The sequence below is a fragment of the Megalobrama amblycephala genome, linkage group LG7 (genome assembly GCF_018812025.1).
Source record: "Megalobrama amblycephala isolate DHTTF-2021 linkage group LG7, ASM1881202v1, whole genome shotgun sequence".
Classification (NCBI taxonomy): domain Eukaryota; kingdom Metazoa; phylum Chordata; class Actinopteri; order Cypriniformes; family Xenocyprididae; genus Megalobrama; species Megalobrama amblycephala.
This window is the reverse complement of record NC_063050.1, coordinates 11057838-11074003: the sequence shown is the minus strand read 5'-3', so window position 1 is coordinate 11074003 and position 16166 is coordinate 11057838. Positions and strand designations below refer to the sequence as shown.

Below are 16166 nucleotides of genomic sequence, written 5' to 3'. Positions count from 1 at the left end.
CTTTATATTAACAAATGATCACCTTCCAAGTGGTTCCGCCAAAACCACACTTTCATATTCTTCAAAAAGCTTCAAAAACTATTTTACAGTGTAAGTAGAATAACACACTGTTTGAGTTAAAAGTAACACAAAATGTGTTATCCTTAACAAGACACACGGGTGTGTAAGGATATAAGACAGGTTGTGTTGTTTTTAAAACTTGTGTGTTAAGTCATCCACTGATGAAGAAAGAGGCGTGAACTTGCTTAACGGCTTGTGGAGTGACGTAGCAGCAATGTGATTGGATGATAGTTAACACATGTTGTGTTGGACACAGTGTTGTTTCTCTCTCTCTCTCTCTCTCTCTCACACACACACATTAGTGTGTTAAATATTTTCTGCCTGTGTTTAGAAGAATAACACAATGGTTGAGTTAAAAGTAACACAAAATGTGTTGTCCTTAACTAGACACACAGGTTTGTTAAGGGTTCCTGTACCATGAAGCCGGATTAGCTGGCTTTAAAGTATTACTTTTAAATAAACTTTTGCTGATAATTTACTCACCCCTATGTCATTCAAGATGTCCATGTCTTTCTTTCTTCAGTCGAAAAGAAATTAAGGCTAGGTTTTTGATGTAAACATTCTAGGATTTTTCTCCATATCATTCATTTCAATGGGCACCAAACGGTTGAAGGTCCAAATGGCAGTTTCAGTGCAGCTTCAAAGGGCTTTAGACGATACCAGACGATGAATAAGGGTCTTATCTAGCAAAACGATTGGTCGTTTAAAAAAAAAATTAAAAAGTTTATGTTTTATAAGCACAAATGCTGGCCTTGCTCTTTTCTCCGATGCACGTTCGTGACGTCACGTAATACGCAATTACGTTGAAAAGGTGAGTGCACATTTGAGTGCACTATATCTGTATGGAGTGAACGAAATGAAGTGAGTGAATTCGGACGCTGACGTATACACTGTGCATCTGAGATATCCGTCTCAGAAACGGCTCGACACGCGATAAAACTATTTTATCCTACATGTTATTTACATTATAAAACAATGTTAATAACAATAACAATCATAATGACTTCATTTTGTAATCATACATGCCTCTGTGCCAGCTTTGTAGTTTAATCGATTGTATAATTTTTTTGTCATGCTTAATGTGTTCATAATCATTTAATACTATAAAATACTGCAAACAAAAATAAACACATTAACAAGTGTACTTAATTTCATGTATTTATCCTTTTTAATAAAGTTGTTAGAAATTCTCACGCTCACAGATTAAGTGGTCTTTGAGCGCCCTCAGGCGACCGTTATGATTTGAATACGCTACCTATGATTAACGATTTTTTTTTAAATCATCCACTAAATTATCATCTTTTAAAGTTTAATGAGTTAACAGTGTTAACAAAATAATATTTTTATAAATATAATTTTTTTTTTTTTAATTCATCTATATAATAATGTCCCCATACATTTTAGTAGGTTTTATTCAAGTAGTGATTAATTTAAAAAAAAAAAAAAAAAGGTTAAATAAATTGGAGTTTGGAAAATAGTTCTTCAGCAAGTGTACATCGAATGTACACTCGAAATCAGAGAGAATTGTGGGTATAAAGTAGTGAACGAATGTAGGGAATGAAATCGTTCACTCAGAATTCGGACACCACTACAAAATGGCCGATACCCGATATGGACTATATAGTGGATAGGGAGCGGTTTCAGACACAGCTAACGTTTACATTACAAATGTGCGGAAGGAGGATCGTATACACATATTCAAATGTCTTTGTGTCAGTTTATTGTTTAACCCTTTGAGCGGTACGTTCCCACATATGGGATGTTTATTTCTGTGCCCCTGGGCGTACGGTTCCACATATGGGATTTAGAATGTTCAGCGACATCACAGAACTGCTAGATTCAAAAGGTGCGTTCCATTCGACCGCAAGTGGACTGCGAAGTGGACTTCACAGGGTATTTCGCCATCTTAAGTGAGATTCCATTCTGAAGGGAGCGAACATGTTCAGTTCGAAGGGCACTGCGAAAGGCATAGGGAATAAGGGAACATCGATACATCATGTGATATTGTAATATTTGTAGTGCGTATATTTTAATAAGTCACAGAGACACGTGACAATCTCTTTTTACTCTTGTCTTGTTCTGTTTCCCACAGGTTGTCACCACCCACACATTTACAGATGGAGAGCGCCCTCAACAGGTAAGAAGTAATAACACAATTGCATACATCACACATCACAGGAAGCAGAGAGGTAAAATCACCCAACTGTCATTCCGCACCGCTTCACCATTCAGAACTACGATGGAGCAGAGCCGTTGAGTTTTTTAACGGCTCTCCAATGGAGGAATTTACATTTGAATTTTGAGTATTCATACATTTTGTTATTATTATACGAACGAAAGTATGAATGGTTATGGCGATGAGTGTATTTGCATATTTTATTGTATGAATAGGCATGACAAAGTAAAAGTGTTGAAAAGCAGCTGAGGCTCTGTCATTTTTTATTTTACTTTATTTACCTCAGAAGTGTTTGCTATGTGCTGCGCGTCGAAAAGAAAGTGCACAAGATGAGACCCAGACGGTGGATTAAGAATACATTTATACAGTTAACCAAAATGAGAATTTATTTTCATATGGCATGAGAGGCTAAAGCTTAAAATATGTTAAGTCCATTTTAAATTTGAAAGTAAATTATAATATCTATTTATTTGTTATATCATAATCTGCGCGACACCGTCGTTGGCTTTTTTGATGACGTTTGTAGTGTGTTCCAAATGAGTGATTATTGTCAGCGAAGTCCACTTCAACGGATATACCGTGCTCAGGGAGTAAGGAGCAGTGAACACTGCGTAGGGACCCTGTCGAATGGAACGCAGCTAAACTGTGCTTTCGCGCTCTCTTGTCATCACAGCTATGCAGTGTTTTCAGCCACATAATGTTTCTTTTAAGGTTTCAGACATTTAAATACGCATAAGCACCATTAAACAATACATTTGGAGTTTATAAAATACACACTGATGTCAGACGTCAGTGGAAGCATCAATAAACAGTGAATTCAAATATAATTTGCCGACATTTATTCATATCAGACACACATAATGGGTCTAAGTAACTATAAAGTTTACTCTCTTATTCTTCTAGTTCACCAGCCACTTACTTGCATATATTTCAGGAGAAACTGATGTATTCACCTAGCCTGACTACGTCAGACTTCCTACTTCCGCTCAATTTCATTTCGCTTCTGTACTCAGTCTGATACAGCGTCAGAGCTTTGTGTTTGCCACCGGTCTGGAAACAGCCGGGCCAATCAACGAACAGAGGGCGGGCTGAGAGCCGTGACGTAGATGCTAAGCGCTGAGTTTTACATTGTAGGTTAGAGAAATCGAAAACCGAAACGACCGCGGAAATGGGAAACGAGACACGGGATGCAAACTTCGGGATGCATTAACTTTGCATAATCTGCAAAAGTCGTTTACAGCCATGTTCACTCCGGTATTTCGCTCACATCATCATGTGTTTACAACAGGTTTACAGTGGAAGTTCAATCATAGATTTGAGTTCGATGCATGATGTCTGTGCTTCGATGCGGCTGTACAGGCGGATAACATACGTCATAACTAAACGTATCTGATTGGCTTACGGGTAACCAATGATTTTAAACTTCAGACAAGCGTCCCCTAGCGAGAGAGAAAACACTTCTCTATTATGCCATTCCAGACTCTGTCTACGAAGCAAAGTGAAGTAGCAGAGTCTGGTATTACCAGGCTAGTATTCACCTGCTGTAAATCAGACTGACAGAACTCTGTGAACTGCAGTGCAAACTAAGATGGCGGCGCCCATCTCGCATTATAGATCAAGATAAAGATCATTTATAAAGGTTTTTAAACGACAAAACACACTCACTCACACATATTTGAGAATCGGAATATCATATAGTTGAAGACGTAAGCAAGTTTGCGAATATTTTAAATAAAAAAGGAAAAACAAAATAATAGTGATCCATCTCTCATACAGTGTTATTGTGGCTACGTTCAGCGCTCATGACGCGCACGCGTCACCATGGAAACAATAAGAGCAAACGTTCTAAAATAAGGGTCGCCTTAAAAAAAACTCACTCTGGCGGTCAGTTAGAATATTTTAAACCCACGCTTGAAAGGTGTGCGTATCCAGGGTGTTTTAATATTAGAAAGCCTAAAAGAAAATTTTTGTCAGGACAGAAATTTGTGACTTTTCATAGATTTCCTATACACAATCCTGAGCGAATGAAACTGTGGTTGCTACGCCTACGTCAACCGTGACCTTTTCAACGTAATTGCGTATTACGTGACGTCACGTAATCGCATCGGAGAAAAGAGCAAAGCCAGCATTTGTGCTTATAAAACGTAAACTTTTAAAATTTTTTTTTTAAATGACCGATCGTTTCGCTAGATAAGACCCTTATTCATCGTCTGGTATCGTCTGGTGTCGTCTGGTGTCGTTTAAAGCCCTTTGAAGCTGCACTGAAGCTGCCATTTGGACCTTCAACCGTTTGGTGCCCATTGAAATGAATGATATGGAGAAAAATCCTAGAATGTTTACATCAAAAACCTTAATTTCTTTTCGACTGAAGAAAGAAAGACATGGACATCTTGGATGACATGGGGGTGAGTAAATTATCAGCAAAAGTTTATTTAAAAGTGAACTAATCCTTTAATATTAGTTTGCGCCAGTCCTGGGTTTTAGGTATCATCTTTCATGGACAAGTATTTTTGTCTGAGTTTAAATACTTTTAAATTTTCTTCAATCTCTTAACCTTCAGCAAAAGAGTTTCGAATCACGCTGGCTCTCTCGCGAGAAGTGAATCATAGTTTCTCTCTTTTGCAAGGCATGTGATTGGCTGTTCACCACTGATGTCACTCATTGGTGTGCACACGCTCGATGGACTCAGGATCAAAGCCTGAGTTGACAAAGATAGTTGATGATCAGCATCATGGTACCAACAAAGCCGGATTGGAGTGGTTTGGTTTTGTCAACTCGAAACTAATCCTATAAGCCTGAGTTTGTTCAACTACCATCATGGTACAGGTCCAGGTTGTGTTGTTTTTAACACATCTGTTTAAAGAATGTACGAAAGTAGTCCAGTCAAATGTGTTTTCAACTACTTCTAGAAGTGGTCAAGAGTGGCAGAGCTTAAAGGTGCCATTGAATGAAAAATTGAATTTACCTCGGCATAGTTCAATAACAAGAGTTCAGTACCTGGAAATGACATACAGTGAGTCTGAAACACCATTGTTTCCTCCTTCTTATATAAATCTCATTTGTTTAAAAGACCTCAGAAGAACAGGTGAATCTCAACATAACACCGACTGTTACGTAACAGTCGGGATCATTAATATGCACGCCCCCAATATTTGCATATGCCAGCCCATGTTCAAGGCATTAGACAAGGGCAGCCATGAACGTCTGGATCTGTGCACAGCTGAATCATCAGATTAGTTAAGTAAGCAAGGCAATAGCGAAAAATGGCAGATGGAGCAATAATAACTGACATGATCTATGATAACATGATATTTTTAGTGATATTTGTAAATTGTCTTTCTAAAGGTTTCGTTAGCATGTTGCTAATGTACTGTTAAATGTGGTTAAAGGGTCCGTGTACGTTTTGATAGTTTGTTTTCCAATTTGAAATGAAATACACAGAAACGAGAAAACGGTCGTTTCCCATTTTTTCGTTTGTTAAAAAAAAAACAGAAAAACGAGATTTTGACTCGATTTTCGTTTTTTCGGGTCACGGATAGAAAACGGAAACAGGACTTCAAAACTCATTTTCCACATGTGGGTGGTCATTACATGCCCCTTTCAGCCAATTGGTCAATCAAATCTGAGCCAGTGACGTCATCTTCAGTTCGTTCAACAAAATAACAGTCCTCTCCTGCTATATCAGTAGATGTCATAAATCGGCTTTCTTCTGTGCAACCTAACGCGTATTTCACAGAAATATTTATTTCAGAAATGTTAATCAGCACACAGACTGTTGTAATGCTGTTTGTAGTTTAATATGCATGGTGAAACTGCGCTACACACACAGAGGAGCGGATGAAAAGCACAGATTTAAAAAAACAACAACAAAAAACTAGTTTTTATTTTATTCTATTTTGAATAAATAGAATAAATCACAATAAATAAGTAGTGTAAGCAATTTTGAAAAACGAACAATAGCTCATCTCTCTTTATTTATTTTATATAGCCTAACATTGCCTGCTGAATATAGGCTAATGTTAATAACCCTTTGGTTAAAAGATTGAGGGAATATGTAAAGATCAAACATTAAAGATCAAAATTACAGCTACATAGCTATTTTAGTTATGACAAAAATAATATATAAATGTTAAGCCAAAACAAATTAATTTAAAGCTGAACTGAAACAGAAACCGGCATTATAACTACCTGTCTAATTTGACACAAATCCAAATGTTTCAATATTCACGATTTGGAGGCTAAACTATATTTATTATTTGAACGCTTTTATTGTAGCCTATACACAGACTACTTAAAATGAGCAGTATAACTTTTTATATATTTGGTTGAATGTAGGCTATGTTATTTTGACAGTTAACAGGCTGTGATGTCAAGTTACTCAAACTGATGTTGTGCGCGTGAGGCGCCGACGCGTTCACTTGAATTTTCTTATAAAAGCGGAAACTTAAAATACTCAGACATTTATGGTCAAATATATGTAACACCATTCGAATCTGTGAAGGGTTAAATAGGCCTATTATTTTTGTACACTCACAATAAAAACATTGCTCGTAAAATAAACAAAGACATTTTCTGCCGTCTCGGTTTCCTTTCTGTGAACTTCTCAAAAATGAACCGACACGCATATTGTCGCATTTTTCCCCCTTTCATTTTGGTAATATGTTAATTACTTAAGTGAAATAAATTTCGCGCATACACTCTCAAAAAGGATGTGTTAATTAATAACACATTTTTTGTGTTATGACTATTTTAACACATTTTTGTGTCAATTTAAATTGATCATGTGCAGAGAGAGAGAGAGAGAGAGAAACAACACTGTGTCCAACACAACATGTGTTAACTCTCATCCAATCACATTGCTGCTACGTCACTCCACAAGCCGTTAAGCAAGTTTGTGCCTCTTTCTTCATCAGTGGATGACTTGTGTTCATTTTGACACATTCATTGTGTTATGATTTTAACACATTAAATGTGTCAGGAAGGTGATCTGCTGTTAACAAGCAGAATCAAAGGAGGAAATCACAATTTTAAGTTAACCCTTGACCCTTGACTTTTTAATATTAGATTTTGCTTGGGCTGTTGTAGCTGAGTTATAACAGCCAGACAAGCAAAGAGAAAAGATGATCAGGTTGTGTTTGTTATGTTTTCACATAATCATTATTTGTCTTGAACTCATTTAGAGCCCAATCTCTGAGCTAGATTTACATTATTGATTATAGCAGAAGATCAGCTTTTTCTACATAATTCAAAGGTATTTCTTAAAAAATTGTTCTGATCAAAAAAAAAAAAACCTTGCTTTTAGGCACACACAGACATCAAGAATCAGCCTGTGAATCTCAACAGTGACAAGCAACATATTCTGATTTTAGAAACATTAGAAAAGAAGCTCCTAAAAAGTCACATAAAACAGAGAAAGAAAAAAAAAATAGTGAGAATAAAGGAAATTACTAAGACAATTAAGCTCATAATTTATTCATGCAGCAATGCATGATGGGAGCCATGGTTGAATTTTGATTGGTGGCTCCCAGAATGCACTGCAACATGCTTTATTATTCTCACCACTGTTGAGATTCACAGACTGATTCTTGATGTCTGTGTCTCTAAATGAAAGAGCTTTTCTTTTTTTTCTTTTTTTTAAATCAGAACAACTTTTGAGAAATCCTTCAGATTATATTGATAAAGCTGATCTTCTGCTGTAGAATCACAGTGCTGCTGTAATCAATAATGTAAATCTAACTCAGAGATTGGGCTCTAAATGAGTTCAGGTCAAATAATGATTATGTGAAAACATAACCACCACCTGATCATCTTTTCTCTTTGCTTGACTAGCTGTTACAACAGCCCAAACAAAATCTAATAATTAAAAAGTCAAGGTTCAAGAGCCCAACTAAAGCAAACACTCATCTCCACAATGGTGGCTTAAAAATGTGATTTTTTCCTTTGATTCTGCTTGTTATCAGCAGATCACCTTCCTGACACATTTACTGTGTTAAAATCATTGACTCAGTGAATGTGTCAGAATTAACACACAAGTGTTGTCCCTAAACTCACACAATGATGTGTAAGAATTTAACACATTTTGAGTCAGTTTTAAGAGTGTGTATTGCATTCATTTTAACTGGTCAAAAATAGCACATCTATGACACACATTGTGTGATTTATGACACATTAGTGTGTTAAATATTTTAACACATTGCCTGTGTTAAGAAGAATAACACACTGGTTGAGTTAAAAAAAGTAACACAAAATGTGTTGTCCTTAACTAGACACACGGATGTGTTAAGATATAACACAGGTTGTGTTGTTTTTAACACCTGTGTGTTAAGTCATCCGCCAATGAAGAAAGAGGCACAAACTTGCTTAACGGCTTGTGGAGTGACGTAGCAGCAATGTGATTGGATGATAGTTTAACACATGTTGTGTTGGACACAGTGTTGTTTCTCTCTCTCTCACACACACATTAGTGTGTTAAATATTTTATGCCTGTATTAAGAAAAAATAACACACTGGTTGAGTTAAAATTAACACAAAATGTGTTGTCCTTAACTAGACACACAGATGTGTTAAAATATAACACAGGTTGTGTTGTTTTTAACACATCTGTTTTAAGAGTGTAGACATAGGCTATTTATTCCTTTTATATAATTGAATCCTTTTTTCTCCGTACACAGAAGCGCGGCAGGTGCATGATGATGATGAATCCTCATGTTCTGTTGTTTATTCTGCTATTTGTTCATGTAGGCTAAAACTAACCCCCTGGGATTTTTTTAATGATTCACAGACATTTATCAAATTTCGTTTAATTATAATTTAATATAATCTTGTCGGGTAATGAAACGATGATCGCGTCAGTTGAAAGTCAGGGTAAAAAACAGAAATTATATTGACAAGGCAACAATAATTTTCGTTTAGTTTAAGTTTTTCAAAACATCCACAGAACTGCATACAGTAAATTTTCCCGCTGTTTAAGCCACGAATATTTACAAAATAAAATAATTACAAAGATAATAAAAGATAATAAAATAATTACAAAGATAATAAAAGTTCTATGTTCAATATACGAGAGTTTTTGTTTTGCTGTTGTCCACTAAAGCAATTGACGCAGAATCGCCAATAGCCGTTAAATCGAAATTGAAAGTAAAATGTTCGGGGCCATTTATAGCTAATTCATTCAAAAGCGAAGGAAAGACAGAAAAAGTGAGGATAGCAAGTAAACTGTGACATATAATAATGTTCACTGTGTTCATAAAAGTGTTTAATTTAAGAGATAAAATCAGCATGGCCATTTATAAGTAAGGAAAACTAAAAAGCCCCCCGATGGTGATACCGTTATTAGGTGTTGCCACCTAGTGGATAGCCTATTTTCTAATATGACTGCATAGTCTACTGCAAGGAATGCGTCTGCTAAATGATTGAATTTAAATGTATAAAATGTAAACAAAACATTAAAATAAGAAAGAAAAAAAAGAGTGCAGTAGCCACTGATCTATAATAGAGAATAGTCTATCATTATGTATAGCCTATTGATCGGTGGTAGTATCCCAAAGGATGTCATGCGCTTGGTAACAACAGATGTAGAGGCATTTACATTTTACATTTTAAAAACAATGACAGCTTAAAAACAGACTTAATTAAATTTACTGTAGGTTTTTTTAAAACTTTTTTTTTATCTGTGCAAACATATTTCTGTGAAATACGTGTTAGGTTGCACAGAAGAAAGCCGATTTATGACATCTACTGATATAGCAGCAGAGGACTATTATTTTGTTGAACGAACTGAAGATGACGTCACTGGCTCAGATTTGATTGACCAAACAGCTGAAAGGGGCGTGTAATGATCGCCCACATGTGGAAAACGAGTTTTGAAGTTGTGTTTCCGTTTTCTATCCGTGACCCGAAAAAAACGAAAATCGAGTCAAAATCTTGTTTTTCCGTTTTTTTTTTTTAATGAACGAAAAAACGGGAAACGACCGTTTTCTCGTTTCTGCATATTTCATTTCAAATTGGAAAACAAACTATCAAAACGTACACGGACCTTAAAGTTACCATCATTTATTACTGTATTCACGGAGACAAGAGCCGTCGTTATTTTCATTTTTTAAACACTTGCAGTCTGTATAATTCATAAACACAACTTCATTCTTTATAAATCTCTCCAATAGTGTAGCATTAGCCGTTAGCCTCAAACTCATTCAGAATCAAATGTAAACATCCAAATAAATACTATACTCACTGGAATCGAAGCAATGCATGCAGCATGCATGATGAACATCTTGTAAAGATCCATTTTGAGGGTTATATTAGCTGTGTGAACTTTGTTTAAATGCTGTTTAAGGCAGTCGAGAGCTCGTGGGGGGCAGGGAGCGCCAGAATTAAAGGGGCCGCGCGCTAAATCGGTGCATATGTAATTATGGCTGAAAATAGGCAGTTAAAATTAATTTTAAAAAAATCTATGGGGTATTTTGAGCTGAAACTTCACAGACACATTCAGGGGACACCTTAGACTTATATTACATCTTGTTAAAACTAGTTCTAGGGCACCTTTAAAACATTTTAGGGTATGTTTACACAACAACAATTTACTAAAAATGGAAAAGTTTTTCCTTTGCGTTTTTCGCATACATCAAACAATGTTGTCAAAATGATCCCCGTTCACATGGATCTGTGAAAACAAATAAAAAGCTGTTTTCTGCTGCCAGGCCAGTAGTTGGCGATGTCACTTTGTAAAGAAACATTATGAGCCTGCAGACTGAACACGTAATACACATGTGCATGACGTCAGCATTGTCACAAATTTGTGTTTTGTAGTTTACATGGAGACAAATGAAACTTAATATGAAGGGTATTCGTGTCTTTTCTCTCTGTCACGAGGAAGTAGATGTTTGATGTTGATGACAATGTTTCTCTGGCTCATTTATGTTCTTCTGCTGGTCATGGGAAACACTTACATATTACACATTTTCTTTTTTAAATAAAAACTGTGTATAGTTGTAGCCTATATCCTTGAAGTATAAACTACTGTGTTTTATCCATTCATTGAAATTAAGCATGATCAATATTTTGAAAATTTTGCTCACTGTACATCATGATATCTCATGCATATTATATGAACAGAAAAGGGACTTTGTTTAAAAATATTGTTGTTAAATATTGTAGTCATGAATTCGATCAAAATCCATGTGAAAACAGCTTATATTTATCAAAAGAAAATTATGTGTATGGGTAGCGCAACTATGACTGTCTAAGCCCCGTCTCTCACTTCCGGTTCTGAAACTGCTGATGCTGCTGGATATGTCTCGAAACATCAGATTCAGGGCACTTGCTGCTGTTTCCTGCATCATCAATACAAAGTTTGGCCTGTTTAAAGGTGTTCAAATCCATTTGAGTGGTCAAAGATTCCTCTTGTTGGATTTTGAAGCTGATAACATGTGCTTGAATGTTCAATACACAAACATATCCATTCTCAGAGAATGTTCTGGGAAAATTTCTAGCGGGTTAACCTGTCACCTAGTACTGTTCCCAGAACGTTCAGAGACGGTCACGATGTGGAGTTCTTTTAAGGGTTGGGGGACGTTATTTGGTGGACCTTCAGGGAACATTCAGGATGTTATGGGAATGTTTAGGGGGCTATTACTATGGGATGTTCTGTTAACTTCCCAAATGTCCTCTTTGTAACATTCTCGTGCAACCATAAAATAACCAAAATAAACTCATATTGGGAGCGTTATTAAATGACCAACAGAGGACCGTGTGGGAACGTTCTGTTAACCTCCCAAATGTCCTCTTTGTAACGTTCTTTTTTGACCATAAAATAACCAAAATGGAACGTCCCCCTAAAATCATATAAGGAACCTTGAACTGCAGCCCTTTCAGTACCAAAAGAGGACGTTTTAGGAATGTCACTAATGTTCTGTAAATGTTCGGAATCTTCGTCACTTTTAGAGAACTTTTAGGGAACATTGCGCAAGGTCACAAGAACGTTGCCTTCTACGTGGATAGTCATATGAGTCTGCAAAGAGTTTTTGAGTTGGTCTGCAAGTCTTTATTCTTGTTTAAGGTCATTGTGAAATGAAACCACTTCCTGTGAAGGTTTAACACTAATGTAAAAACACTACTCATCATTCTGAGGACCACACCTCATATTGTGAAGACATACTGTCAGACACAACTAATAATGGATTCTGATGACATTTATCAAAATGTTGAACGCAGAGATATTGTGGACACAACTGGACCTCAAACACTGAATCACAGCAAGGATGAAGGAAAAGATCAAAAGTGCAGTAAGCAAAAAATTACTTTAAAGTAGAAATGGTGTCGCAGATGGTATTGTTATTGGTGTCACTAATGTTTGAGGAAGTGTCACGTACAAGTAAAAAAAAAAATCTAAGAACAATATGTCAGTGTTTCTGCTTGTATATTTAATTTTTTCATTTCATTTACCTTTTCAGTATGTTCATCTTTAGATATTTTACTGTACTGTGATGTTTGTCTTGTAAAGGAATATGAAAGCACAACAAGACAAAGGTAGATTACTGAAAAAAGGTTGATTTGATACTTAATTTCTTATAATATGAAGGGTATTCACTGATATTTGTGTGTTTTCTCTCTGTTTGTCAGGAGGAAGCAGGTGTTTGGTGTTGATGACAGTGTGTCTCGGGATCATTTGTGTTCTTCTGCTGGTCTTCATCATACTGCAGCACATCTCCAACAGAGCAGAGAGAGAATCTCTGTTCAAGAGTTACAAGAACACAGTTGAAGAGTTCAATCAGACCATCAACAGATTACAGCACAATTACACTGAACTAAAGACTGAAAAAGACCAACTGAAGAACAGCTTCAACTCTTTGAGTCAGAAGAAACTGGAGCTGGAGACCAGAGTCACGTCTTTGAGTAATACACTGGAGACAAAAGCTTTTAAAGAAGGTTAGTATCCATTTTTTGTTTTCATGGTTTTATTTATCTTTCATGTACACAGCTTTAAAAAAAAAAAAAGTGTTTCTGTTAGGATGTCTGTGCAGATTAGATGGCTTGTTAATCTCCAATAAGGTGATGAACTGGGCTGACAGCAGGCAGTACTGCAGGGATCGAGGAGCTGATCTGGTCATTATCGACACTGTACAGAAGCAGGTGAGTTTGTGTGAGAGTCTGTTCATGAATGAGAGGAATCACACTTATTCCTGTTTTTATTCACACAGAGATACATATCTTCATTAGTCAAGGACAGAGTATGGATTGGTTTGACTGACATTCAGAAGGAGGGCAACATGAAATGGGTGGATAATTCACCACTGAGACGAGGGTAAGTGACAAAACACTCCCAGAAAATCACTATGGATTTAGTTAGTTGTTCTTTTGTACTCTCATTATAAAAATGAGACGATCATAACCCAACAAGAAAACAGCTGGAAACATATTTTCTACAAACACAATCATGACAACAACCACAATAAATTATACTTATAAGTAAAATAAAAAACATCTACTTATTTTGTATTCCTGAATGAGAAAATTTGGGGTTGTGAATAATTAAAAAATAGAATTATTTAGGTTTTGGATGGAAGGTGAGCCGAATGATGAACATGGAAAGGAGGACTGTGTTGAAATGATCTCTTCTTGTTCATCTTCTAACCTGAAGAACTGGAATGATCTCTCATGCTCTGAGAAGAGAAAAGGCATTTGTGAGAAATAGGGTTCATCCCGTCTTGTTGTGGTTTTACTTCTTTTATTTTATGGAATCATTCTTATTGTAAATTCTGAATTTCTGATAGAGGTGCCTGCCTTTAAAACAGTCTGCTACATTCATTTTATATAAACTGCTTTCACAATATCAATTTTATTTTATAATTTTCTGTAATATACAAAATCACAAGGCGATTTTCAGATGAAAGGAAATGTAAAATTGTCATTATTTTTATTGCTATAATAAACTCGCAACATCCAGTTTCTCACAAAGTGAAAATGATCTGGGACACCAAACCTCTGATGTATTCGTGTGTTGCTCCGTCATGCTCTATGTCAATATTCAAAAAGTATTTGTATAGCGTTTTTCACAATATACATTTTTTTTCAAAGCAGCTTTACAGAAAATGCATCTCTACATTACAATTTACAGTGATCTGTTTTCATGCATCTCGTTTGTTGGAATAATTCACTCCTATTATTCTGATATTTAGTGTCTGTGAAACTTCTTTTGTGTCGATTTGCCTTCTCTTTGAATAAAATGGCATTTAAAAAACATTTATTTAATTATATTTATTACATTTTTGTTATATTTTGTTATTATTTCATAATGGATTTTATTGCACTATATATGGAGAGAGTTCCTCCTGTCCAGCAGGGCGCAGCAGAGAGCAGGTTTATCAGACTGAAGTGATCAGAGAGGAACAGAAACATCAGGTCAAAAGTGAAGCTCAAGTGACTTTCTACCAATTAACTGATATTTTTATGTTTTAATTTTAAACATTACTTTTGACACTAATGTAATTCCATAATTGAACATTAATAGATAAAAGCTACACATTATTTTACCTCAAAACATCTTTCAGATCGTTGCACTAATATTACAAGAGTTACAAGAACACAGCTGAAGAGTTCAATCAGACCATCAACACAATTACACTGATTTAACACGTTATTCAACTTAGGAAGAAATTGCAACGCCTCTCGCAGTTCAAAGCGATTATGCAACGTCCTACGCCTTCCCTATTCAACTTATGAAAAAAAAGTGTAATTGACACGACATCAGTTACGCTTGAAGGCGATCTGGCGGAAGCTAGATATTTTACTTCATAACTTGTTAATATATGGATTTTTTTTTTTTTTTCACAAATGCATCGCTTCAGTTCAGAAGGCCTTTATTAACTCCCCGGAGCCATGTGGAGTATGTTTATGATGGATGGATGGATGAGCTTTATTGAGCTTCATACTTGTTGCCCCATTCATTGCCATTATAAAGCTCGGATGCATCAGGATATTTATTAACTGTGATTGAGTTCATCAGAAACAAGAAAGTCATATACACCTAGGATGGCTTGAGGGTGAGTAAAGCTTGGGCTAATTTCAATTTTAAAGTGAACTAATCCTTTAAAGGTGCACTATCTAATATTTTCTGTTTGCTAGAGGTGGCTAAATAGCCTGGAAAATCCAGCCTCACCACTGTACCAGCGGATCGACCACTGAATCAATTCGATTTCTAAGGCGGAGCAAATCCGAGCAAACAGGAAGCGGAGTAAACCAATCAGAGAAGGGCGGATATGACGTTAGCAAAGCGACGAGAGTCAACAGCGAAAAGTAAACAAACGGCCCTGGGCAAGCACAATAGTTTTTTGGCAAGCACGGAGAGTAGTTTAACATGGCTAGCGCTAGAGAAAGCGACGTTAATGACTTGTGTCGTTGTTGCAGTAAGAATTTGAGAATACGTGGTGTTATTGCCAATTGTGTGTGCGTGTGACATCGTATCAGGCCATCAAGCTGTTCAATAAACTGTTTAAAACATACAGTCACCCGATCAGTGCTGAGATTCTAGATGGCATAAACAAAGATGTAATGAATCTTGACAAACTGAGGACGAAATCGAAACTAGGTCTCTCTCTCTCTAATCTGCTCGTGCTGGGATCAGCAGTGGCGCGGGCGACACAACGAGCCTCTTTACAGATGTCAAACAAACCAAAGAAGCTCTTTAATGCTTTTGTGCTCGCTTGAATGAGATTCGCCATGTATTTTGAACACAATGAAGCGAGAATGGACGAGCACAAGCTTCATTAGAGACGCGAGCAGTCTTTGTTTCTTTCAAAACATCATCCAATATTTAAATGTACACTTCTAATGCATTCTTGTGATCGAATCTTGTCGAATCGCTGGAGTGTTTTTATTTAAAAAGGCTAAAAAAAAGCTGCTATAAGAGACATGGTCTGCTCTGCTCGTTATT

At 36.2% G+C, this 16166-nt stretch overlaps 1 protein-coding gene across 3 annotated transcripts; it reads left to right on the top strand.

Annotated features, from left to right (window-relative positions):
• Positions 1–12212: 12212 nt before the first annotated feature.
• LOC125271372 (C-type lectin domain family 4 member E-like) lies at positions 12213–15103 on the top strand. 3 transcript variants are annotated; one of them, XM_048195446.1, is made up of 5 exons: positions 12215–12519; positions 12857–13162; positions 13233–13366; positions 13435–13538; positions 13787–15103. In XM_048195446.1, exons 1-5 carry the CDS (start codon positions 12411–12413, stop codon positions 13926–13928), a joined length of 795 nt encoding a protein of 264 aa, XP_048051403.1. In that variant the 5' UTR covers positions 12215–12410; the 3' UTR covers positions 13929–15103. The 3 variants fall into 3 exon arrangements, with proteins under 3 accessions (XP_048051405.1, XP_048051403.1, XP_048051404.1); XM_048195447.1 differs by having other exon boundaries at positions 12216–12519; positions 13245–13366; XM_048195448.1 differs by lacking the exon at positions 13787–15103 and having other exon boundaries at positions 12213–12519; positions 13233–13488.
• The last annotated feature ends 1063 nt before the right edge of the window (positions 15104–16166 follow it).

Excerpts from the sequence above, each read along its gene's own strand:
- LOC125271372 (XM_048195446.1), top strand. The coding sequence starts at position 12,411 with ATGGATTCTGATGACATTTATCAAAATGTTGAACGCAGAGATATTGTG. Across the intron at positions 12,520-12,856 it reads AGGAAAAGATCAAAAGTGCA|GAGGAAGCAGGTGTTTGGTG; the intron begins GTAAGCAAAAAA and ends TCTGTTTGTCAG. Across the intron at positions 13,367-13,434 it reads TCGACACTGTACAGAAGCAG|AGATACATATCTTCATTAGT; the intron begins GTGAGTTTGTGT and ends TTATTCACACAG.